The sequence below is a fragment of the Salmo trutta genome, chromosome 40, assembly GCF_901001165.1.
Source record: "Salmo trutta chromosome 40, fSalTru1.1, whole genome shotgun sequence".
In the NCBI taxonomy this organism is placed as follows: domain Eukaryota; kingdom Metazoa; phylum Chordata; class Actinopteri; order Salmoniformes; family Salmonidae; genus Salmo; species Salmo trutta.
Window position 1 is genome coordinate 12894365 of NC_042996.1, and position 24888 is coordinate 12919252.

Genomic DNA, 24888 nt, shown 5'->3' on the forward strand with positions numbered 1-24888 from the left:
GAGCAGACATTGAATGTCTTGAGTCAATAAGTATTCAACACCTTTGTTATCCCATTGAGCATGGTGAAGTTATTAATTACACTTTGGATGGTGTGTCAATACACCCAGTAACTACACAATACAGGCATCTTTCCTAACTCAGTTACTGGAGAGGAAGGAAACCGCTCAGGGATTTCACCACGAGACCAATGGTCACTTTAAAACAGTTTCAACATTGTAGTTACTCTACAATACTAACCTAATTGACAGAGTGAAAAGAAGAGTGAAAAGAAATATTGCATACTGTTTGCAACAAGACACTAAAGTAATACTGAAAACAATGTGGCAAAGCAATTCACTTTTTGTCCTGTATACAAAGTGTTATGTTTGGGGCAAATCCAATACAACATATTACTGAGTACCACTTCATATTTTCAAGCATAGTGATGGCTGCATCATGTTATGGGTATACTTGTAATCAGGATAAAAAAGAAATGGAATGGAGCTAAGCACAAGCAAAATCCTAGAGGAAAACCTGGTTAAGTCTGCTTTCCACCAGATACTAGGAGATTAATTAACCTTTCAGGAGGACAATAACCTAAAACACAAGACCAAATCTACACTGGAGTTGCTTACCAAGAGGACAGTGAATGTTCCTAAGTCGTCGAGTTACAGTTTTGACTTAAACGTACTTGAATTTCTATGGCAAGACCTGAAAATGGTTGTCTAGCAATGATCAACAACCAGTTTGACAGAACTAGTGCTAGCTGGGTAAGTACTGTAACACCCTCTGGGCCATGTTCACTAACTACTGTAACATCCTCTGGGTAGCAGGGAGGTAACTTACTAGACTAGATCATAGTTGCCTCAGATTCCTGCAGGACAGAAAGATGATTGACTGTAATGTGTGGGTGGTGTCAATTTAGAAGTACAGTGTGTGCCGCATTGAAGTTTCCAATATTTTAAAACACATAGGCTCGTCCACATTGAAGTTGTCATTACATTTAAGTATGGGGTCATTGGAATCTGGTGTCATATTTTAACTTCAAGGAAAAATACACTCAAATACAATATTTTGGAATTTTTGTCATTAGTCCACTGTTGATACAGTACCAAAATGTTTTGCAAGACAAGTTTTCTTAGTTGACCCTCGAATCCCGATCGGTTGGTCTGAAATTCTTAGTTGACCCTTGGATCCCAGGTCGGATCCTGCTCGGTGGCCATGGACCTTGGGTCTGTGTGAAAATGTGAAATACGGACCAGTTTCAAAATTATATTTGAAGAGTTTGAATGCTGTATGAATGGTTGTACAACACTTTTGAATGTGGGTCAAAAGGGAAATAAAATGTTTTTTCGCCCATCTACCGGTTGTCCTCCCACAGCAGGTGGGAGGCTGGGGCGTCAGCGTGCACTAGCTAGATTGATAGTTAGCGACACCGTGTGCTAGCTTGAAAGTTAGCTATCACCCGGTGTCGCCTCCCGTCTGCTGTGTAACGGAGTCCTCTTTAGGACTAGCTGGCTCCCTTACAATAAAAGATTGCAGTTTTGAAACAGCAGTAAAAGTGCAGTATCTGCAGTCGACTGTGGTATTTTGGATGCAGCATAATTACTGCATAATTACTGCAGTAAAAAAAACGGTATTATTTTGGACGCAGTATTTGCAGCATACTGCAGTTATACTGCAGTGTACTGCAGTTATACTGCACTATGACTGCAATCTTTTTTGTAAGGGCAAAGTTACCACACAGTGTCCTTCGCTACCCGCCTGCCGAACACCTGCTTTCACCGTTGTTAACAGAACTGCGGGAAAACAGCGCGAAGGACACTGTCTACCGGTGTACAGCTAGCTAGCTATCATTGTTGCCCCCGCCAATTCTTCTGTGGGGTTTATAGGCTGTTGGCATCCAACATTATTGTGCATTAATTTTAGGGCTAGGCATTCCACTAGCGGGACAACTTCTGGTGAAACTGGAGGGCGCACAATTCAAATAAATAATCATAAAAATTATGGATATTAAACATTTAGGTACATATGTGTCTTACATCGGTTGAAAGCTTAAATTCTTGTTAATCTAACTGCACTGTCCAATTTAGAGTAGCTATTACAGTGAAACATGCCATGCGATTGTTTCAGGACGGCGCCCCACATAAAAATATTTTTCCACCTGCACAGGTTTCATAAATTCATAAATAGCGATTAAATATTCACTTACTTTTTGAAACTCTTCCTCTGATTTGTCATCCAAATGGTCCCAGCTATAACATGTAGTGTCGTTTTGTTAGATAAAATCCTTCTTTATATCCCAAAAAGTCAGTTTAGTTGGCGCCATCGATTTGAGTAATCCACTCGTTCAACATGCAGAGAAAGGAATCCGAAAGTCTACCCCTAAACTTTGTTTCAACTAGTCAAAATATGTTTCTATTTACTCCTCAGATACCCTGAAATGTAATTAAACTATAATATTTCTTACGGAAAGAAGTATGTTCAATAGTAAACCGATTTTAGCAAGTGGGTCCCGTCTTCATGGCTCGCGCAAACACGAATTTCCAAGACTGTGTCTCTGTACTAAAACGGATATTTCTTATTTGTTTTTGAAGTTACAAGCCTGCAACCTTGAACATAGACTGCTGACACCCTGTGGAAGCCATAGGAATTGCATCCAGGGAGCTAATTTTCAGTATGACCAAAAACTTGCCATTCTAAGAGGATGGACTCTCGCAAAAAAAGTTCTGGTTGGTTTTTCTTTGGATTTTCTCCTACTATATCTATTGTGTTATATTCTCCTACATTATTTTAACATTTCTACAAACTTCAAAGTTTTAACATTTGTACAAACTTCAAAGTGTTTTCTTTCCAATAGTACCAATTACATGCATATCCTGGCTTCAGGGCCTGAGCAACAGTCAGTTTACTTTGGCACGTCATTCAGACGGAAATTGAGAAAAAAGGGGCCTAGCCCTAAGTTAACAGCACCTTCTGTACTGGAGCACCCCCACCTCCCACCAGTCCTAACTTAAAAATTGACCAATAGAAGTATAAAGAGGGTTTCCTGCAGATGCAGGAATGCCCACATGCAGGAATCACCCGAAATGCGGGCTGCGATTGCACCATTCTCAATTGTTGTGGGATAGGAGGAGGATGCAGCAGAAAGGAGTGATAGTAGGCTTTGTAACATGAGTTTCTGAAACATGAAGTCGTTCTTTGCCTTTATGAAGTATAAACTGAATGAAAGAAAGTACAGGGAGGAAAAACCGACAGCGAAATCGTCTATATAAATCTCCCCTGTGAGCGAAATGACCCCAAAAATTAGACGTCCATCGGAGTCGGGCGGTGCTCACATGGTCATTTATATACATTGGATACAGAGGGGCAAAAGGTCGGTGCTGCTCTTGGCTCATATTTTCAAGACCTGAGCTATTAATGACTTGAGTCAAGTGTGATATTTGTCAGCATAAAGCTGAGTGACTCACTCATACACTGGTTTTGTGGCTTTAGTCCAAAATAAATATGCTGTACTATAATGCAGAGTTACCGACACATTCTTTGCGATCATCTTTAATAAATACAATTGTTGACCAATTTAAACTGCCCATGTCGTGTGTGCGAGAGGTAGATTGATAGCCTATCTAGGCTAGAGAAAATATTGTATCCTAATGTTGAAAGGCTGCCAATGTATTGACTGTGCAAGTCAAGGTGGATAGGTATAAGAAATCTCAGGAAAACTTCTCTCTTCACTTACGAATCTTTAACTAACTCTCCAGATGGTAGGGTACATGTTCGCTAGTATTCAGACCTGACATCACACAGAGCACTGTGCGCTGTGGCATGGATTATTATTATCAAATCAATCAAAACCAATCTCAGGCTGTGTAGACTAATACTGTAAAGCATATCTACATTTACTTTAGAACAAAAATATAGGCTATTATAATGAGTTAGACCTGAGTTAGGCCTATAGAAATAGCATACCAAAATCTATTTATATCCCTCTATAACACACAACACTCATCGCTGTACTACGTAAGTCGTTTCTTTTTGTTGGTATCTGTACTTTACTTTAATATTTGTATTTTTGACAACTTTTACTTCACTACATTCATAAAGAAAATATTTTACTCCATACACTTTCCCTGACAACCAAAAGTACTCAGTACATGTTTAATGCTTAGCGGGACAGGAAAATTGTCAAATGCTGAAGTTTAACAAGAGAACACGTGCTCATCCCTACTACCTCTGGTCTGAATGACACGCTAAACACAAATATATATTTTGTAAATAATTTCTGAGTGTTGGAGTATGCCCCTGGCAAATTGTGCCATCTGCTTTGCATAAGGAATTTTAAATTATTTATAATTTTTCTTTTACTTTTGATACTTAAGTATATTTTAGCAATTACATTTACTTTTGATACTTAGGTATATTTAAAACCAAATACGTTTAGACTTTTACATTCACTTTTACTTGAGTGACTTAATATTAAGGCATCTATACTTTTACTCAAGTGTGACAATTGGGTACTTTTTCCACCACTGCATAGCGGGAATATTAATCTAGACCTACAAATCCTAATCGTTGGGAATGCAGATGGGAGACTCCTGATCAGAATACCAAGCAGGCAGCCATTGCGAGTGGAGTTTACCAGTCAAATTGCTAGGGTTAGAGGTTCCAAATTCGTTCAAATGTTATATTTCAATAGTACATCCACCACCACAGAGTGGCAGTAGCTAGCTTTGGTCACAGTCACACACACATAAATTGTTAACTTGCTAATGCCGAAGAAGAGATGTACCTTTCCGGCTGTGTCGTTTTGGTCGCAACGGTTCCACTTTCCACACGTGTTCAACCAGGTGCACTTGTTTTTCTTTACGAGTTTTATCATATTTGATTTACGTAGCCTGCTAGCTAGCAGGCTAGCTAGGCTATTTGGGTGAACTATCACATGTTATGTAGCCGCTAGCTAGCTAGCTATAGTAGCTAGCTAGTTATCCCAAAATTGATCACACTTGTGCGCGTATGTACGAAAAAGTCAACTTGTGTTTTCATATGCACGTATTTTGCTAATCGAATTATGGTAACTAGTTAACGTTACATAGCTGCTAACGTTCATGCCTATGCATGCTGTCACATTTTAGGAAACAATGGAAAGACATTAATATTGTCTTTCTGTTACAGATAGAGAAAACAGGTTATGCTGTAGCCACCATGCTGAGGACTTCAACATCCACCGAACAAGGGGCAAGTGAGAATTCCATATTGCTTGAGATGTCTCGAATATCCCCTCTTCTATTTGAAGACACTCCTGAATTAATCTCATCAGTGGCACCTGATACAGTCGAGGGATGCAAAAAAGCCAAAAGAAGAAGAAAAAGACTAAAGCACAATCTGAACAGGGACCAGAAGAACCAGCAATTGAGCATAATCAAAAGGATGGTCATCAGTTGACAGTAGAGAAAATGGGTGAAGAACCTAAACATAAAGAGCAAACGGTGACCGAGCTGGAAGTGGTGGAGAAAGAGAGGAAGAAACTCAAAAAAAGAAAGCAAGAGAAGCAGCTAAATGTTGTTCAAGATGAAATGGAGGTACCAGATCCTGAGGAACAAACTGCTGGGAAAACAAAGAAAAAGTCAAAGAATCTTCCAACACAACAGGTGGAAGCGGAGGGAGTGACTGCTGATGAGAAGAATATGAATAGCCGGAAGAAAAAGAGAAGACATAATGACATTGAGCCAGAACCGGGGATAGACTGTGTCCTCTCAAAGGCTGCAGTAGATGTTTCAGCTGTAACTGCACCAGATGAGGCCAGAAAGAGGAAGAAGAAGCACAAGAACAGACAAACAGAACTTGAAGAGGGAGCAGAAAGCCGGACAGTTTCAAGAACAGCAGATGATCCAGAAATCATAGAACTGCACACTGAAACAGTCAAGAGAGGTAAAAGTATGGTAACTGAGGCAGAGGAGAATGTAAAAGAGAAGAGGAAACGAAAGAAAAAACACAGAGAGAGTGAACTGAATGATTGTCCAGATAAAGCAGACCTTCCAGGTATAAAAGAACAAACTGAAAGAAAATTGAAGTCAAAGAGGTCGAAAACAGATGGAGGGTCTACAGCTGTGGAGGGCAGCGGGAGAAAGAAAAAACACAGCAGAGAGTCAGACAAGGGACTGGACAGTGTCCACTCTGCAGCAGATGGTTTGGATTTAGCTGTTCCAAATGACCACAGGACTCATGATGCTGGAACAAACGGTGAGACAGAGGAGGGTGCCCATTCAGTCATGGTTGAGACAGGGACCCAACACAACAAACCCAGCCTAAAGGAAGAAACTCTATGGTGAGTAGAAGGAAACCTGGTTCACTTGTATTGAAGTGTGAATCTAGCATATTTTGAAAGAGTGATTTCCTAAGTGAACACAACCATTGACAGTAGGGCAATTCCACAATAAGTGTGATGCTGAGACTCAGATTTTATTTTAATGTATGCTCAACAAAAAATAATGTTTGAGAAGTTAAACGAACCATACAACTCTAGGCACAATGATAACTTTTAACCATTTCCCCTGAACATTTTACAAACACTCATTTAAGCTACTTGTTGAACAGTGCAGATGCAAATATTGGTTACAGGAGGAGGGCACCAGGTGCACAAACCCTCATTCTGTTACCAAAATTTGAACCTGCACTGTTTTTCAACTAAATGTGTTTTTGTAAAATTTTCTGTGGAACTTTAACTTTGCAATCATTGGTTTTTGTTTGACATTTTAAAATTGAAATCTGAGTCCCCGCATCACTCTGTTACTGTGGAGTCGCCCAGAGGCATTTGCTGGTGAAAACCAGATGTTTTGTGAATGCGGTGTACCAGAATTTAATTTAGAATTTTCGCCCCTCACAATGCTACAGTGTGGACGACTGGCATGCTCTGAAGGATCTCAAAGAGTTCATTCCCAATGTTGAGTCAAAGTCGGTTGACGAGATCAATAAGATGATAAAGTATGATCTTGATCGATTCAAGGAATTCCGAAGACGAGGTAAGTCTATTCTTGAGTCACTCATGGTTCAATATTTTAGAGTGTTTATCACGCTGTTATGTAATATTGTAGCAATGATATGTAAGATTTTACTGTGTTTAGAGATGAGACTGAATTGTATCATTTGTTTTATCATTTTAGACCTAATCAGTTAAACCCATGTGGAATGTTCTGTTGTTCCTAGGCCTTTCCCTGCGAAGTGGAAGATTCAATGCACAGGAGAACGAACAACTCAAGAGTAACGTCTACGACTTCCTGGCTCTCACTGGGATTCAGAGTGGCTCTATGCTCTTCCATCCACAGCGCTTCAAAGGGGAAGAAGGAAATATCAAGAAATTGAAGCGGCAGCACAGATTCCATGAAAGAATAGGTGTGTCATCTTGTAGCCAGGTTCATTCGATTAGAGAACTTTATCTGACACAACAAGTTTTATCGACATTACATCCCTGTTCTTCAGCATTGTCTACAGTGGTCCAAAAAATATGCTTAGGAATTTCCCAGAAAACTGATCTCACCTCTTCCTAACCTGTTGTTCCAGCTGAAGGAATACCCAGGCCTTGGCATCAAGTCTATATACGTGGGAGGAAATTATTTGATGGCAGCAACTACAAGGGCAGGTGAGACGGGGCTAGTTACTATAAGGAAATAAACGGCTATGATGGCTATACATTATGTTGCCTCTATATACAGTGTACGAAAGTATAGTAATATTGAATTTACATTTTCTTTAGTGTTCACAACTGTGCTCTTGTTCTGATATGAACCACTTTATGGTTTGCTAACATTTGCAGACACATTGAGGCACTTTGAATGCTTATTTCCTTGATTTCCTTACCAAAGGTTCACCGAAGAAGAACTTCACTCTTTGAAGAAACTGCAGACGTTGCACGGCAACAAGTGGGCGACGATCTCGCAGTTGACTGGCCGGAGCGAATCGTCCCTAGAGAAACGTTTCGCTCAAATGTGTAAGTCGTTGGGAACTGGACTCCGCATAAGGTGACTGACTCATCGCCAGTGTCCGTCCCCCCCCCCCCAGCGCCTTAGTTATTGTTTTTGTCTTGTTGATGAAACGGAAGAGAGGAATATCCAGCATCGTGGTAAAATGTTTTATTACAGTACATATTCTGCAGTTCTATCACGCGTGCAATGATGGCCGAAGGAAAATAACTGTGGTGTGTTTGAAGTAACTTCTTTGTTGTTGTTGTAATATCCCAAACAAATGTGGCAGTTTCACCAAGTACTGATTACAGCTTTAATATATTGACTCTGACATCCTTGCCGGACATCCTGCTCCACTTATCTTTTTGGGGAAAATGGTTGTTAGCTTTGTATGACCTGGGGCAATGCTCCCGCTTCGTTTGGTGTGTATTTCTCAGCTGCAAACAAAGGTGCGTGGACCGAGGAAGAACTGAAAAGACTAATGGAAGCTGTGCGGAAGCACCTGGTGGGACAGGCAGAGCCTGGCAGTGGACCAGCCACCATCAGGAAAGAGAAGCTGTACAGCAACATCCCCTGGAGAGATGTGTGCCAGACGGTTGAAACGCGCCACTGGTTGCAGTGTCGAATAAAATGGTGGGCAGGGGGTTTGAGGAGTAATTTTACAAAATAAACAATTCTCATTGAATTGTTTACACAAACGTTCAGATTCAGAACTTTTGTCTGACTTTTTAGACTTTGTCTTTGATCCTATTTTTCCAGGTTGGCTGTTTTGAAGCACAAAATGGCGTATGGACAACCAGTATTCAATGGCGGCACAAATTCCTTACAGGGCAAAGTGGATTTGATCAAAGCGTAAGTGTGTTTATTTCCATTCAATCTATGCGATGGAGAATCTGTTTTTTGCTACTTTGTTTTAAGATTTATTAGCCCAGTCTAGTGACGTTGACTTGGACCTTTCTGAACTGTTGTGATACACAGGACAAAAGGTAGACTTTTGGGCCTGATATCTGCATGTGAAACTGATGCATGGTGAATTTTTAACCATGTCATTTTTGACCTTTCAGGTTGAATGCAATGCAGATAGAAGATGCTGCAGATATCGACTGGGAAGAAATTGCTTACATAATTGGGTAAGAGGTTATTAAACACAGATTGTTGTTTTAGACAATGTGTCATGGATGACCTTGTGTTTGACATTTTCACTGAGGGAGGTTTGTATGGTGTTAGTATTCACTTTTAGGATTGTTTAAGTCTCTGAAAACAACGCTGAGATCAATGCATGACAAAGCCTTTCCAAATGTTTTCCATCTTCTAGGAGTGTGATGTACGTTTTTGTAATGCAGTGCTATGTGCTAACATTTGTATGTATTTCATTTAAGGAATGTCACGCCGCGCTACGTACAGACACACTACTACAGGCTAAAGGTAGCCAACGTTCCGTTGTGGGAGAGCATGTCCTTCTGTGGTAGGTGTAAGCTACTGTCATAAACACACTTATTTTACAGAGTAGGGCAGTCCCACTCCTTTTGTATTTGTTGTTTATTGGACAGGACAGAAAGTGCGAAGTAGAGGAGCGCTAGAGGACTGGGTCAGATTCAAACCCAGGATCACAGCGGTAGTACACAGTACCTGGGAGCTCGAGGCAGCGGCTTAGACCACTGGACCGCCCAATAAGCTCTATCGCTAGGTTTTTAGCATTTTGTTAGAATAGTTACGTGTGAATCACTATGATCAGTGACGACATTGTTTACATTTTATTTTACCTTAATTTAACTAGGCAAGTCAGTTAAGAACAAATTCTTATTTTCAATGGCGGCCTAGGAACAGGGCCAGAAGGACAGATTTTTACCTTGTCAGCTCAGGGATTCGATCTTGCAACCTTTCTGTTACTGGCCCAACGCTCTAACCACTAGGCTACCTGCCGCCCCAGACATAAAGGGAGAGGAAATGTTGCTATGTCCCCCTTGACCGTACTATTTAAATATATTGATACTTTGGGGAAGAGAGCTTTGACATAGTCCCAAATCACACCTATTCCCTATAAAGTGCACTCCTTTTGACCATGGTCAAAAATAGCACACTATATAGGGACTAGAGTGCCGTTTGGCACGCACATGGTTTGCTGGAACCATTTAATCTCTTATGTATTTTCTTTTCAGAGATCATCGACTACCTCAACAGTAGAGTTCTCCCCAAATTTGAAGAGCGCCTCCAAGTTCGGGTAAAATCAGGAGAGGTGGTGTCCAGAAACGATCCTCAAGAGCTCTTCCTCCTCTCTGAGATCTTTGATAATGAGGACAGCGACTACTACAGCGAGGTTCAGAACAGTTGATGAAAACAAAGCACATGGACCTTGCTTAAGGTCCCTGTGGGGGTAGCTGTCTGCCCCTCTGTCCCAAAATTAAGGATTCAGCTCGTTCATTGTGGTTATTGACGATCAACTTATTTGTAATTAAATGTTAATTTGGTTTTCTGTAAGACATTACAATGTCATCACCCCATAACGATTCACTTAGAATTTTTGGAGGGGGGGGGGGATATGGTGACCAGTTGTAATTATTTTGTGCGTTTGCAAAATCTGACAATGCCATTTTTACAGGTTCTTTTCTATTTTTGAGAATAAATGGCTTCTAGTTGCTCAGTCTTGATTGGCCGGTCTTCATCCATTGCGAGCGTGTTTATGAAAATCACTAAACCAAAACCTCTTAGCTATTGACTAAAATGAACAGAGCTGACAACTGGTGTCGGGCATCATACATTCTATTTAGTTATGTGAATGTATTTGACTGCTTCCAGTTGTGCTTTGTTGAAGCTTTTCTGTTTCTGTCCACTGTCGGCATGTTTGATAGACATGACATACCCTTGGGGTCGTTATGGAAACCCAGTCTGCACAAGATTCTCAAACAGGAATATCTGAACTCTGCTCAACAGGGCATTGTACAGAAGCAAAGAAATCCATGTCCCATTAATTACAAATGTAGTAATGTACTGCTAAAGAAACATGGGCTAACAGTATTAAGTGTGTAAGAAAAGGAAATTACATGATTCTCTCTTCCAGAAACAGCAATAGTGTGAAGATATTATCTATCACAAATTGGTATCCATGGGCAGTCTAACAGTTGAAAGGGGATACCTAGTTAGTTGCACAAATGAGTCAAAGGCTTTGGGTGAAGTTGCCCCTAGGGGAAACCTCACCCTGGAGTGGTTCAGACACACAGATCAGCCATGGCCCGTTCAAGGGGATCACTGCTCCAGTACCCATGGTCCCAGCCCAAGAACCAGCCAGTGAATGTGGGAGGCTCATGACCTTGCTTTAACTTCACTATGGGTGTACTGCTATCCCGCTTGGTAGGGTCCGTCTCTATGTAACAAACCGCTGACCACAGAACAGGAAATATGCAAGAGGAGTGAGGAAAAAAAACATTTAATTTAACGGCACATTTAAGTTCACATCGGCACTTTTATCAGGTAATTATGTGATCTTGTTTTAAACCCACCATTGCTTACCTGAGGCTATACCCTCTGTCTTCTCATGAGCTTCACCTCCGATCCAAACAAAGATCTGAAGGGTACATGGAAAATGTTTAGCGAATCAACAGGGGTGCATTATTGGCAACAACAAAACAGGCACGTTCAGCAGGATGCAACGTCTCGGAACATTCAGATCTAAATATGCTATGTAGAACAAACAAGCCCCACTGACATGTGGAATAAGGAATCGCATTGGTTCTTTCATGGGATTTCTACAATGTTCGGCTATGGAACGTGGCCCTGGTTGCACCTTGACAATCCCTCTACTAGTCACCCGTTCCCAGGTGTCCAAGAGCATGACATCATCTGGGGCCAGGTCTTCTTGTGTCATCTCCCCAGGCACCTCTTCAATCTGTGGAAATAGTATTGTGGCATTTTGACAACGGGCCAGGTCAGTGCACATTCAGGAGGACAAGGAAATGGTTTCCCACACTTACGTATAAAATGTGGATCAAAGGCTATTTCATTCGCAGAGGAAACTGAATTTGTCCAAACGTATATTCAAATCATGTCAAAAATGTAAACAGGAATGCAGCAAAGTAAGCTGGAAAATGCTATACTACAGTTATAACAGGGCAGACTCGCAACGAACTGGCCAGTTTTGTTGGAGCAGGCAAACAGGCGGTGGACGAACGTCCATTTTGTTTTTCAGTCTGGCTGAGGTACGGTAGTCCGCTTTACCTCCCAGAGCATCCCAAAAGTCATCTTGACACACAAACACATACAATTGTGGATCTGGAAGAAGATGGAGCGGCTGGATAAGCTTTGTCTTGTATCCTCATAATCAGTAACATTCTGTGGCTATTGGCTAAACATTTCCTAGTGAATTCGACTGCTGACAGGGAACGTACCTGCTTCTTCACCCTCGGCCAGCTCTGAGGCTGAGACCCCTAGAAGGTCACTTAGCTTTTGAGCTCCATGTTTCTCACTGTCACTTGTCCCCTTTCCCACCCATATGAAGGAGGATGCCGGGGTCACCAGCACAAAGACATCGTTGGAGTTCAGATTTGAGGCAGCAGCATCAACCTTGAGTGGAGAGAGGAAGAGAGGAGGCAGTGAAAATACTGTACACTGGAGGTACTAACTACAGTTCTGCCATGGCAAACGGACTGTAGTCAGCTTCACCAAGAAACCAACCGTACATCACAATGGATAGCAACTCAACTATCTACTGGGGTGTATTAGTGTAGTTTTGGCTTGTTTGCCTCCATTTGGATCCTAGTGAATACACCAAGAGTAACCAAATAGGTGTACCTACGAAACATCCTTTATTGAGCTCTTCCCACCTCACCTTCCATCTCCTGTTACTCGCCTCTATGGCACGTGCAGCCAGCAGGGTTGGACCGCACCTGGAACAGCTGTGTGTCTGCAGCCTGGACCTGGCCACCCTCTCTGGAGGTACCACCCTGGTGGGGTGGGCGGGCTCCGTACCCTGGATCACCCGCACCTTCATCACGGTAGAAACAGACAGAAATCAGAGTGAGTCAGATACCTGGCTTTTAACCTTCCCTCATTTCATTTTACAGACCAATGCTCTGACCCTGTTGATATCCGTGTCTGAATCCTGGCTTAGGCAGGCCACCAAAAATTCTGAAATTTCCATCCCCAACTACAAGATTTTCCGTCAAAATAGAACCGCCAAAAGGGGGCGGAGTTGCAATCTACTGCAGAGATAGCCTGCAGAGTTCTGTCATATTATCCAGGTCTGTGCCCCAACAGTTCGAGCTTCTACTTTTAAAAATCCACCTTTCCAGAAATAAGTCTCTCACTGTTGCCGCTTGTTAGACCCCCCCTTCAGTCCCCTGCTGTGCCAAGGACACCATATATGAATTGATTGCCCCCCATCTATCTTCAGAGTTTGTACTGTTAGGTGACCTAAACTGGGATATGTTTAGCACCCCGGCCGTCCTACAATCTAAGCTAGATGCCCTCAATATCACACAAATTATCAATGAACCTACCAGGTACAACCCTAAATCCGTAAACATGGGCACCCTCATAGATATCATCCTGACCAACTTGCCCTCAAAATACACCTCTGCTGTCTTCAACCAGGATCTCAGCGATCACTGCCTCATTACCTGCATCCACAATGGGCCAGCAGTCAAATGACCACCCCTCATCACTGTCAAACGCTCCCTAAAACACTTCAGCGAGCAGGCCTTTCTAAACGACCTGGCCCGGGTATCCTGTAAGGATATTGACCTCATCCTGTCAGTAGAGGATGCCTAGTTGTTCTTTAAAAGTGCTTTCCCTACCATCTTAAATAAGCATGCCCCATTAAAAAAATGTAGAACTAAGAACAGATATAGCCCTTGGTTCACTCCAGACTTGACTGTCCTTGACCAGCACAAAAACATCCTGTGGTGTACTGCATTAGCATCGAATAGCCCCGAAATATGCAACTTTTCAGGGAAGTCAAGAACCAATATACACAGTCAGTTAGGAAAGCTAAGGCTAGCTTTTGCAAAAAGAAATTTGCATCCTGAAGCACTAATTCCAAAAAGTTTTGGGACACCGTAAAGTACATGGAGAATAAGAGCACCTCCTCCCAGCTGTCCACTGCACTGAGGCTAGGAAATACTGTTACCACCGATAAATCAACGATCATTTCAATAAGCATATTTCTACGGCTGGCCATGCTTTCCACCGGACTACCCGTACCCTGGCCAACAGCTCTGCACCCCCTGCAGCAACTTGCCCAAGCCCCCCCCCCCCTGCTTCTCCTTCACCCAAATTCAGATAGCTGATGTTCTGAAAGAGCTGCAAAATCTGGATCCCTAAAAATCAGCTGGGCTAGACAATCTGGACCCTCTCTTATTAAAATTATCTGCCGAAATTGTTACGACCCCTATTACTAGCCTGTTCAACCTCTCTTTCGTATCGTCTGAGATCCCTAAAGATTGGAAAGCTGCCACAGTCATCCCCCTCTTCAAAGGGGGAGACACTCTAGACCCAAACTGTTACAGACATATATCCATCCTGCCCTGTCTTTCTAAAGTCTTCGAAAGCCAAGTCAACAAACAGATCACCGACCATTTCGAATCCCACCGTACCTTCTCAACTATGCAATCTGGTTTCCGAGCTGGTCATGGATGCACCTCAGCCACGCTCAAGGTCCTAAATGATATTATAACCGCCATAGATAAAGAAGACAGTACTGTGCAGCCGTTTTCATCGACCTGGCCAAGGCTTTCGATTCTGTCAATCACCGCATTCTTATCGGCTGACTCAGCCTCGGTTTCTCAAATGACTGCCTCGCCGGGTTCACCAATTACTTCTCAGAGTTCAGTGTGTCAAATCGGAGGGCCTGTTGTCCAGACCTCTGGCAGTCTCTATGGGGGTGCCACAGGGTTCAATTCTCAGGCCTACTCTTTTCTAGCATCACTACTCTGGACTGTTCTGACTTAGAATATGTGGACAACTACAAATACCTAGGTGTCTGGTTAGACTGTAAACTCTCCTTCTAGACTCACATTAAGCATCTCCAATCCAAAATTAAATCTAGAATCAGCTTCCTATTTCACAACAAAGCCTCCTTCACTCATGCTGCCAAACATACCCTCGTAAAACTGACTATCCTACCGATCCTTGACTTCGGCGATGTCATTTACAAAATAGCCTCCAACACTCTACTCAGCAAATTGGATGTAGTCTATCACAGTGCCATCCATTTTGTCACCAAAGCCATCCATACTACCCACCACTGCGACCTGTATGCTCTCGTTGGCTGGCCCTCGCTACATATTCGTCACCAAACCCACTGGCTCCAGGTCATCTATAAGTCTTTGCTATGTAAAGCCCCGCCTTATCTCAGCTCACTGGTCACCATAGCAACACCCACCGGTAGCACACGCTCCAGCAGGTATATTTCACTGGTCATCCCCAAAGCCAACACCTCCTTTGGCCACCGTTCCTTCCAGTTCTCTGCTGCCAATGACTGGAACAAATTGCAAAAATCTCTGAAGCAGGAGACTTATATCTCCCTCACTAACTTTAAGCATCAGCTGTCAGAGCAGCTTACCGATCACTGTACCTGTACACAGCCCATCTGTAAATAGCACACCCAACTACCTCAACCCCATATTATTTATTTATTTTTGTTCTTTTGCACCCCAGTTTCTCTACTTGCACATCATCATCTGCACGTCTATCACTCCAGTGTTAATGCTTAATTGTAATTATTTCGCCACTATGGCCTATTTATTGCCTTACCTCCCTACATTTGCACACACTGTACATAGATTTTTCTTTTGTGTTTTTGACTGTATGTTTGTTTATCCCATGTCTTGATTAAAAATGATCTGGACCGTATTATCGGGGCCAGACAGCGGTAAATCAAAACGATCCAGTCACCTGTATTGCCCCTCCTCCCAACTCGTCATCCAGCTGAGCAGCCAAGATGGCCAAAGCGCCAATTTCATCCTGGCTAGAATCCACCCTTTGCCTGTGAAAAAGGAGTACTTTTCAAGTGCTATTCACATACATTTATGCTTAGGTTATATCATACAGTATATAGTTGGTTTAGATGTGTCTAATACAGTATGTAACAAAAGCCCTGGTACACATAAATGATGAAGCCTACAGTAACGATAGAAGGACGATAGCAGTTTTTGCTGTAAGACTATGTAATAACACATAAAGCTTCCAGAAGGATAATCTCCATTGTCTTTACCATATGTAGATGACCTGTCCATTACAGCCTCCATGCTGGTAGTTGTAGAGGATGATGTAGCTGTCTCCCCCATAGAATCGCTCAAAAGTGGAGGGCTCCACAGGCACCTTGTCAGCTCCCTCAATACGCCAGATCTACGGAGGTTAACAGGTAAACACAGTTCTTACTAGTAGTTGTCCATGAATGGAAAAAATGGTAACACCCCTTGCAGTTCTTTTCTCAAAGGCTTGTTTGTGAGATTGACACTTTTTTGGTGGGTGTGCAGGCCCACAGTTGTAACCCTTAGGGGCTGTAAGTATCCCTTTACTGAGGACACATAAATATTGTGTTTCAAGGTTTAGGGTAGTTAAGGTTAACTACCATCGTACTACATGGTGTTTACTTAGGAAACCCCAGTATCCCCGGCAAAAAAAAAAGTCCTTACCTGCTTGTCTCCATTCCCCTCGTCCACCATCCCATGCTGAGCCGCCATGGCGTCCGAGTGATGGAGAGTAGAGGCATCGAAGGGCACCTTCTTGATCTTGGCGATTTTGTTGGACACGTAGGCGGTTCCCAACCCCACTGTATGGTCCGCGTCACGCCAGATTTTGAAGAACTGCTTGAACAGAGGGGTCTCCCCATTCTCAGGTAGGATCTGGACCTGAGTGTTTCGGGTAGCCCATCTTTGTGATAAACTGTTCGGCAGCACTCATCACCGCACTTCTCTCCTCTTTGTTAGCGTCCTTACCCATTTTTATTCCAAATAAACTCATGATTAAACTGCAAATGCTGAAGAACTAAGTGACTTCCAGGCACAACAGTTTTCAAAAGAAGTGTCTAATCAAAGGGAAGATAAAAGCTTCTGGGTTTTACAGTCAAAATAAGTCATAGAGACCAGCTGCTGAGAAGAAACCAATACCTTTCCAGACAAAGATCATGCCATTGGGGCCATTGTCCAAGATAAAGCAGTCACTTGACTCCAGGGAATTCTGTGAAAACGGGTACTCTGATGCTACCATATCCATGCCCATATCCCCACTGGCATTTGACACCTTTCGGAAAAACATTTCAATGTAATATTGGTATTTGAAGGTCTGCTCAAAAACTGCTTATTACATAGTATTTAACGATTCAATTGTTTATTTCAAAAATGGATCTGACCTTGTACAATTTCGCCAGCTTCCTATTGGACACGTCTGTATTTGTCATCTGCATTTGCCTCTGGCAAATCGGGTTTGGGTCCAAGAATCTGGAACGAGACCACAAGTCAGGCGTCTCACAGCAAATTATCACCATTATGTTAAAAGGTAACCAACTATAGATGTTTATTGGAAACATAAGCAGTTGCATGACATGAAGTGTATAGAAATTAACAATTTTTTCCGTCCCTTTCTCCTCATTGAAAGACTCACCTCCAGCATCTTCTCACATTCTGCCCCCTCGTCACATATGTACAACTCAGCCCGCCCACATCGTTCATTGTCACGGATATCCTTTGACACCTGAGTGGCCTTCAGCTTCTCAAAGTTATTGGCCTTGGAACCACACCATTGATAAACCTCCTGTAATACAGACGAGTGAAGATTATCAGTACAGTGGACCAAGTGTACTACTGTAGCTCTAACTCCTCTGCCTGTTGACTATGTTAAAGCATACTGCAACGTATACAAATGATCTTTTACATTATTCATGTGGATTACTTACAATAACAGCTTACTAACATGGGCAATGTGTCACAGTCATTGTAGGAATGAGAGGACCAAGGTGCAGCGTGTGTGTCGTTCCACATTTTATTTACTCTGTGAAACTATGCAATACATAAACTGAATAAACAAAACAACAAACCATGACGCAGAGGTGAAACAAACACAACTCAAAAATAATCACCCACAAAACCCAGGTAGAAAAAAACCCTACTTAAGTATGATCTCCAATTAGAGACAAGGACCAGCTGCCTCTAATTGGAGATCATACCAAACCAACCAACATAGAAATACAAAAACTAGAACCTAACAACATAGAAATAGAACACATAGAATAAACCCCCCTGTCACGCCCTGACCTACCATAGAAAATAACAGCTTACCATGGTCAGGAGGTGACAGTACCCCCCCCCCAAAAGGTGCAGACTCCGAATGCAACTAAAAAACTAAAGGGAGGGTAACTAGTGTCAATGGCGGCTCTGGTGCAGTACCCAGAACCTTATCATCCAGCGCATCCTCCAGAGGAGAAGGCGGCTCTGGTTCGGGGCGTAACCCCCGCTCCGCCCGCTGATCCCTCTGCTTCTGTGTCACCGGACCGTAGATCATCGCCAGAGGTTCCGGGCTGCAGGCCGCCGCCTCTGGACTGGGAACTGTCGCCGGAAGCTCTGGACTGGGAACTGTCGCCGGAAGCTCTGGACTGGGAACTGTCGCCGGAAGCTCTGGACTGAGAATGCGCACTGGAGGCCTGATGTGTGGGGCTGGCACAGGTGACGCCAGACTAGTAACACGCACCTCAGGGTGAATGCGGGGAGCAGGAACAGGACACCCCGGAGTGGTCAGGCGCACTGGAGGCCTGATGCGTGGGGCTGGCATAGGTGGCGCCAGACTGGTAACACGCACCTCATGGCAAGTGCGGGGAGCAGGAACAGGGCGTACCAGGCTGGATAGACTCACTGGATGCCGGGTACGTGGAGCAGGCACAGGATATACTGGACCGTGGAGGCACACTGGAGGTCTCGAGCGTAGAGCTGGCACAACCCGTCCTGGCTGGATGCTCAACCTAGCACGGCAAATGTGGTGCACGGGCACAGATCGCACCGGGCTGTGAATACGCACTGGTGACAGTGCGCAGCGCCGGTGCAGGATATCCTGGACCGAGAAGGCGAACTGGAGACCAGGAGCGCTGAGCTAGCACCACCCTTCCTGGCTGAATGCTCAACCTAGCACGGCAAATGCGGGGCGCGGGCACAGATCGCACCGGGCTGTGAATGCGCACTGGCGACAGTGTGCATCACAGCATAACACGGTGCTTGCTTCTTCACCCCCTCCACATGGTAAGCACAGGGAGTTGGCTAAGGTCTCCACCCTGACTCTGCCAAACTCCCCGTGTGCCCGCCTCTCGTGCTTCCGTCGTTGCCGTGCTAGTTCCTCGTAACGTTGCCGTTCTGCTCTCGCTGCCTCCACCTGTTCCCATGGGAGGCGATCCCATCCAGCCTGGATCTCCTCCCACGTCCAGGATCCCTTTCCAGTCAAAATGTCCTCCCAGGTCCACTCCTGATCACGCTGCTTGGTCCTTTGGTGGTGGGTGATTCTGTCACGGCTGTCATAGGAATGAGAGGACCAAGGTGCAGCGTGTGTGTCGTTCCACATTTTATTTACTCTGTGAAACTATGCAATACATAAATAAACGGAATAAACAAAACAACAAACCGTGATGCAGAGGTGAAACAAACACTACTCAAAAATAATCACCCACAAAACCCTGTCACGGTTGTTATAAGGAGCGGACCAAGATGCAGCTTTTTCGTAGTTCCACATATTTATTAAAAGTGAAACTGAATGCAATACACTAATAACTTGAAAATAGGAAAACAACCCGTGACGCAGAGAGGACAACACACTACTCAAAAGACAATAACCCACAAACAACAATGAGAAAAACCCCTACTTAAATATGATCTCTAATCAGAGGCAATGAGGATCAGCTGCCTCCAATTAGAGATCAATCCCAACATAGAAATAGAAAACTAGAATTTAAACATAGAACTAGAAAACATAGATCAGACACAAAACACCCCCCTGTCATGACCTGACCACTCTACCATAGAAAATAACAACTTATCATTGGTCAGGACGTGACAAACCCAGGTAGAAAAAAACCCTACTTAAGTATGCTCTTCAATTAGAGACAACGAGGACCAGCTGCCTCTAATTGGAGATCATCCCAAACAAACCAACATAGAAATACAAAAACTAGAACCCAACTACATAGAAATAGAACACATAGAATAAACCCCCCTGTCACGCCCTGACCTACTCTACCATAGAAAATAACAGCTTACCATGGTCAGGACGTGACACTTATTGAATGTCTTTCAACATTCCAGTAAAAGCATTAGCTGACGCACACCCCAAAATGATAGTGGAGGTGCTGACTAACGGAATAGCAAACTTAGTAAAAAATAAATACATTATCGCGTACTCGAAACATACAGTATGATTCCAACAATTTAACAGGTAAACCAACGTTTTGGTCCACAGTACCTTCTACCCAGCACACAGTTCCTTCTTGGGTAGAAGGTACTGTGAACACTGAAGAAGAGACTGTGACAAAACGTTAGTTTACCCATTCAATTGTTAGTAGCATACGTAGACTGTGTGACTTCCTTTGTTTCTTTTTACACGCTTTTGAACATTACCATGTACTTCAGTCCAGTTTTGAAGTAGCCTGAAAATGTTCTTGACTCATAACCCTGCACCTCACGGTACTGAATAGGTTTGCCACCCAGGTAGTCATCCATTTGGATGGTAAAGATGGCGGATGCTCCACTCTCATCTTGTGTACAGTCATCTCCTGCAGGACCAGAGAAATAATGATCGTTCACATTTCAAACATTTTCACAAATAATGGAATGGATTTCAATTGTAAAAGTGCATAAACACACATCAGTGGACTGAAATGTATAAACACTGTGCAACATTTCAAGAAATACAGTAATTCCAAACAGGTCAAGTTTTACCATGCCAGAAGTGAAGGTCATACTGTAGATGCCCAGAACGTTGCTTGATGGTATTAAGTGAAATCTCCACCAAACCGAGGCACCCTGTCATGCAAAACACTGGCCCATTGTTTCAGCTGCCAACATTTTTTTTCTTGTCTGGCTACCAATCCGCATCACCCACTAACATTTCTTCTCCATGATGACCAATAGAGCAGTCAAATTAAATTCCGTATGTGTCACCCCCCCCCCCACAATAAAACCACCTTCTGCATGGATGATGTTCTCATGTCAGCTGATAAAAAATGATTTTGCTCTGGTTTAATTAACAGATAGTTATAGCCTTCGTGGGTTAACCTACTTTCCCTTTACACTTTTCAGAAAACGAATGGACACAGATTAAGCCTGGTCCTGGACTGAAAAACACTTTAAAATGGAGAATCTCCATTGAAGACCCTTCTTAGTCCAGGACTAAGCTTAATCTTTGTCCAGGAAACTGGCCCTATATCATGCCTAAGGCTTATCTTGCAGTATATAAACTGCCCAAGAAACCTCTCATGATTATTGTGCAAGGGAGTCATTAATCATGAGAGAAGGTAATACTTGAGGGAGTGCCTCATGACTACCCAACGTCTCAAATTAACATTTGAGAAGATAAGTAATTCAATTAAGAAATATTCTAATGTAGAAAACAACTGTATACAATTTAAATTGTAACATTTATTCAACATCCTATTAGAACATCTTAACTTTGTTTTAACAAAAACAAAAATCCACAACGACATTTCATTGTTATTTCTGACTTTCAATTAGGAAGGTAATCAAGAGAATTGGAGAACATAATAAGCTATTCTAAAGTTGTAAACTTTTAATGTCAAAACAAATCTTAATTCAAAACAAAGTAGCCTGGTGTGTACCTGGTGTGCAATAATAAATAAACGATTATGCTTGTCGTTAGCGGCTGGTATCAAGAGGTTGCTCAGCAATAGAGTGACACCGCGCTTCCGTAGATTGTGTGGGATAAAATGACTGTATGGGCGACTCCCTTCTGCACCAGGTACAGGTAACTGCCAAAATAAAGGAAACATCAACATAAATCGTCTTAATAGATCGTTTGGCCACCACGGCTGCGTTTAGACAGCCCAGTTCTGGTATTTTTTCAACGAATTGGTCTTTAAAACCAATCACAAAATGTGTTTTTCAAACCTGATCTGATTGGTCAAAATTTGGGCTGCATGTGTAAATGCAGCCGATGACCCAACAGCTTCAATGCACATTGGCATAGATTCGACAAGCGTCTGGAGCTATATTGAAGGGATGTTACACCATTCTTCCACAATTTGGTGTTTTGTCGATGGTGGAGGAAAAGGCTTTCTCAGGCGCTGCTCCAGAATCTCCTATAAGTGTTTAATTGGGTTGAGATCTGGTGACTGAGACGGCTATCCATAGTAAAAAATATATATAGTATTCCAATAAAACTATTCTATTAGAATCCACAAGAAAGATCTATCAGATCAGATTGTATCCTTTAGGAGTCCAATAAGACTGGTTCCAAAATCTGATCGGATTTTCTTTTGGATTCAGGATTTATTATTGGAATCCTATAGTGTAGTACCCCGTATCATCAGCATATTCAACAGCATTTAAAACCTCTCTGGGCTATGCGAAAGCATACCATTAGATTATGTTAGGACAGCACCTAGACAAGAAAAACCACACAGCCATTTTCCAAGCAAGGAGAGGCGTCACAAAAAAACAGAAATACAGCTAAAATTAATCACTAACCTTTAACGAGCTTCTTCAGATGACACTCCCAGGACTCAATGTTACACAATACATGTATGTTTTGCTCAATAAAGTTCATATTTATTTCCAAAAACCCCATTTTACATTGGCGTGTAATGTTCAGAAATGGTCCTGTGTGGCTCAGTTGGTAGAGCATGGTGTTTGCAACGCCAGGGTTGTGGGTTCAATTCCCACGGGGGACCAGTACAGGGGGAAAAAATTTATGAAATGTATGCATTCACTACTGTAAGTCGCTCTAGATAAGAGCGTCTGCTAAATGACTAAAATGTAAATGTTTTGCCTCCAAAACTTCCTGTGAATGAGCACATCAATTTACAAAAATACTCATCATAAACATTGATAAAATATACAACTGTTATGCATAGAATTAAAGATAAACTTCTCCTTAATGCAACCGCTGTGTCAGATTTCAAAAAAGCTTTACGGCGAAAGCACACTTTGCAATAATCTGAGTACAGTGCTCAGTCACCAAAACAAGCCATACAGATACCCGCAATGTTGTGGAGTCAACAAAAGTCAGAAATAGCATTATAAATATTCACTTACCTTTGATGATCTTCATTGGAATGCACTCCCAGGAATCCCAGTTCCACAATAAATGTTGGTTTTGTTTCGATAAAGTCCATATTTATGTCCAAATACCTCCTTTTTGTTTGCTCGTTCAGTTCACTATTCCAAATGCAGAAGGCGCATGCACTAAGTCCAGACGAAAAGTCAAAAAAGTTGCATTACAGTTTGTAGAAACATGTCAAACGATGTATAAAATCAATCTTTAGGATGTTTTTATCATAAATCTTCAATAATATTCCAACCGGACAATTCCTTTGTCTTTAGAAATGAAAAGGAACTCAGCTCGCTCCCACGGCCGCGCGTGACTGAGTTCATGGCCTACTGCCAGACACCTGATACAAACAGCTCTTATTCTCTCCCCATTCACAGTAGAAGCTTGAAACAACGTTCTAAAGACTGTTGACATCTAGTGGAAGCCTTAGGAAGTGCAATATGACCCCACAGACACTGTATATTGGATAGGCAATCACTTGAAAAACTACAAACCTCAGATTTCCCACTTCCTAGTTGGATTTTTCTCAGATTTTCGCCTGCCATATGAGTCTGTTATACTCACAGACATCATTCAAACAGTTTTAGAAACTTCAGAGTGTTTTCTATCCAAATCCACTAATAATATGCATATATCCTAGCTTCTGGGCCTGAGTTACAGGCAGTTTACTCTGGGCACGCTTTTCATCCGGACGTGAAAATACTGCCCCCTACCCCAAAGAAGTTTTAAGAAATATATTACCTTCAACAGTGTTATCTTGTGAACAATCCATAAATGTTTTTGAATTATTGGTGTCATAAAACATTTTGCTAACGGGTTAGCAATGATCATGTTTGACATTTCAGTGGAAATACTGCTAGGCCTACGATCAGCTTTTTGATACGCGGTTTAACAAAAAAATAGGTCCCGTATTATCGGCATACGGTCCCCAGTTATTGGCCACCTTACTATTTTGTTCAATTACAAGATATATCAGTTTAATTTTGTCCAAAAAAGAGATACCAAACTCGTATCCGAAATGTTTACTAGATATCTGGCTAGCCTTCCAGTAAAAAAAATAAAATGACTTGCCCGTCAACTTTTCATTGCGTAGCCCAGTGCGCATTTCTGTAGACTCTTAAAAATGGTTCTGCACCAACATCTTCTTCAGTGTTGTAAACAAACCATGTCTCATTATTTGTTTTACAGATGAATCTTATGTTTTGAGAAAGTAGATAACAGTTTAATACTAACATATGAGTATGAATAATTTAGGTAAAAAGTTTGATATTAAATGATGTGGTCTGTCGCTCAGTCGAATTTTACAATATACAGCGTGTCCCACAAAATGTGTATTACATTACTGAAAACTCAAAACCTAACTTAACCTACATAAATTGCAATGAAAATCGGTGGTCAGCTAGCTAGAAGGGTGTATTTAGTCGCAAAACGTACCGTTATTTTCCAGGTCATTTAAAGGTTGAGCTCGAGTTGATTTAATCCTCCAACCGCTAGTGTCCGAAGTGAGTTTTTTTACTAGGGTAAAATGTTGTTTTTTTTTTAAAGGGAATCAGAGTTATGTTATAGTTTTTTTCCAGCAAGACAAATAGATATAGAGACGGATACAGAAAGTGGTTAATTAATGGCACAGACAATTGGCTGAGCTGTGGCTCAAACCCCTGTCACCGAGGGGGCATATCTGTTCCGGAGCCAGGA

The 24888-nt window shown here is 42.3% G+C and overlaps 1 protein-coding gene and 1 pseudogene across 2 annotated transcripts; one reads left to right on the forward strand and one right to left on the reverse strand.

Annotated features, from left to right (window-relative positions):
- The first annotated feature begins 4715 nt into the window (after window positions 1-4715).
- On the forward strand, window positions 4716-10582 carry LOC115180588 (transcription termination factor 1). 2 transcript variants are annotated; one of them, XM_029742781.1, is made up of 11 exons: window positions 4716-4827; window positions 5153-6305; window positions 6872-6999; window positions 7184-7369; window positions 7538-7616; window positions 7840-7964; window positions 8376-8571; window positions 8698-8790; window positions 9003-9068; window positions 9318-9403; window positions 10098-10582. In XM_029742781.1, the coding sequence occupies exons 2-11, from the start codon at window positions 5320-5322 to the stop codon at window positions 10268-10270; spliced, it is 2118 nt and encodes a 705-aa protein (XP_029598641.1). In that variant the 5' UTR covers window positions 4716-4827; window positions 5153-5319; the 3' UTR covers window positions 10271-10582. The 2 variants fall into 2 exon arrangements, with proteins under 2 accessions (XP_029598641.1, XP_029598642.1); XM_029742782.1 differs by lacking the exon at window positions 4716-4827 and adding an exon at window positions 4838-5051.
- A 562-nt stretch (window positions 10583-11144) lies between these two features.
- LOC115180166 (gelsolin-like) lies at window positions 11145-20627 on the reverse strand (annotated as a pseudogene).
- Between the last annotated feature and the right edge of the window lie 4261 nt (window positions 20628-24888).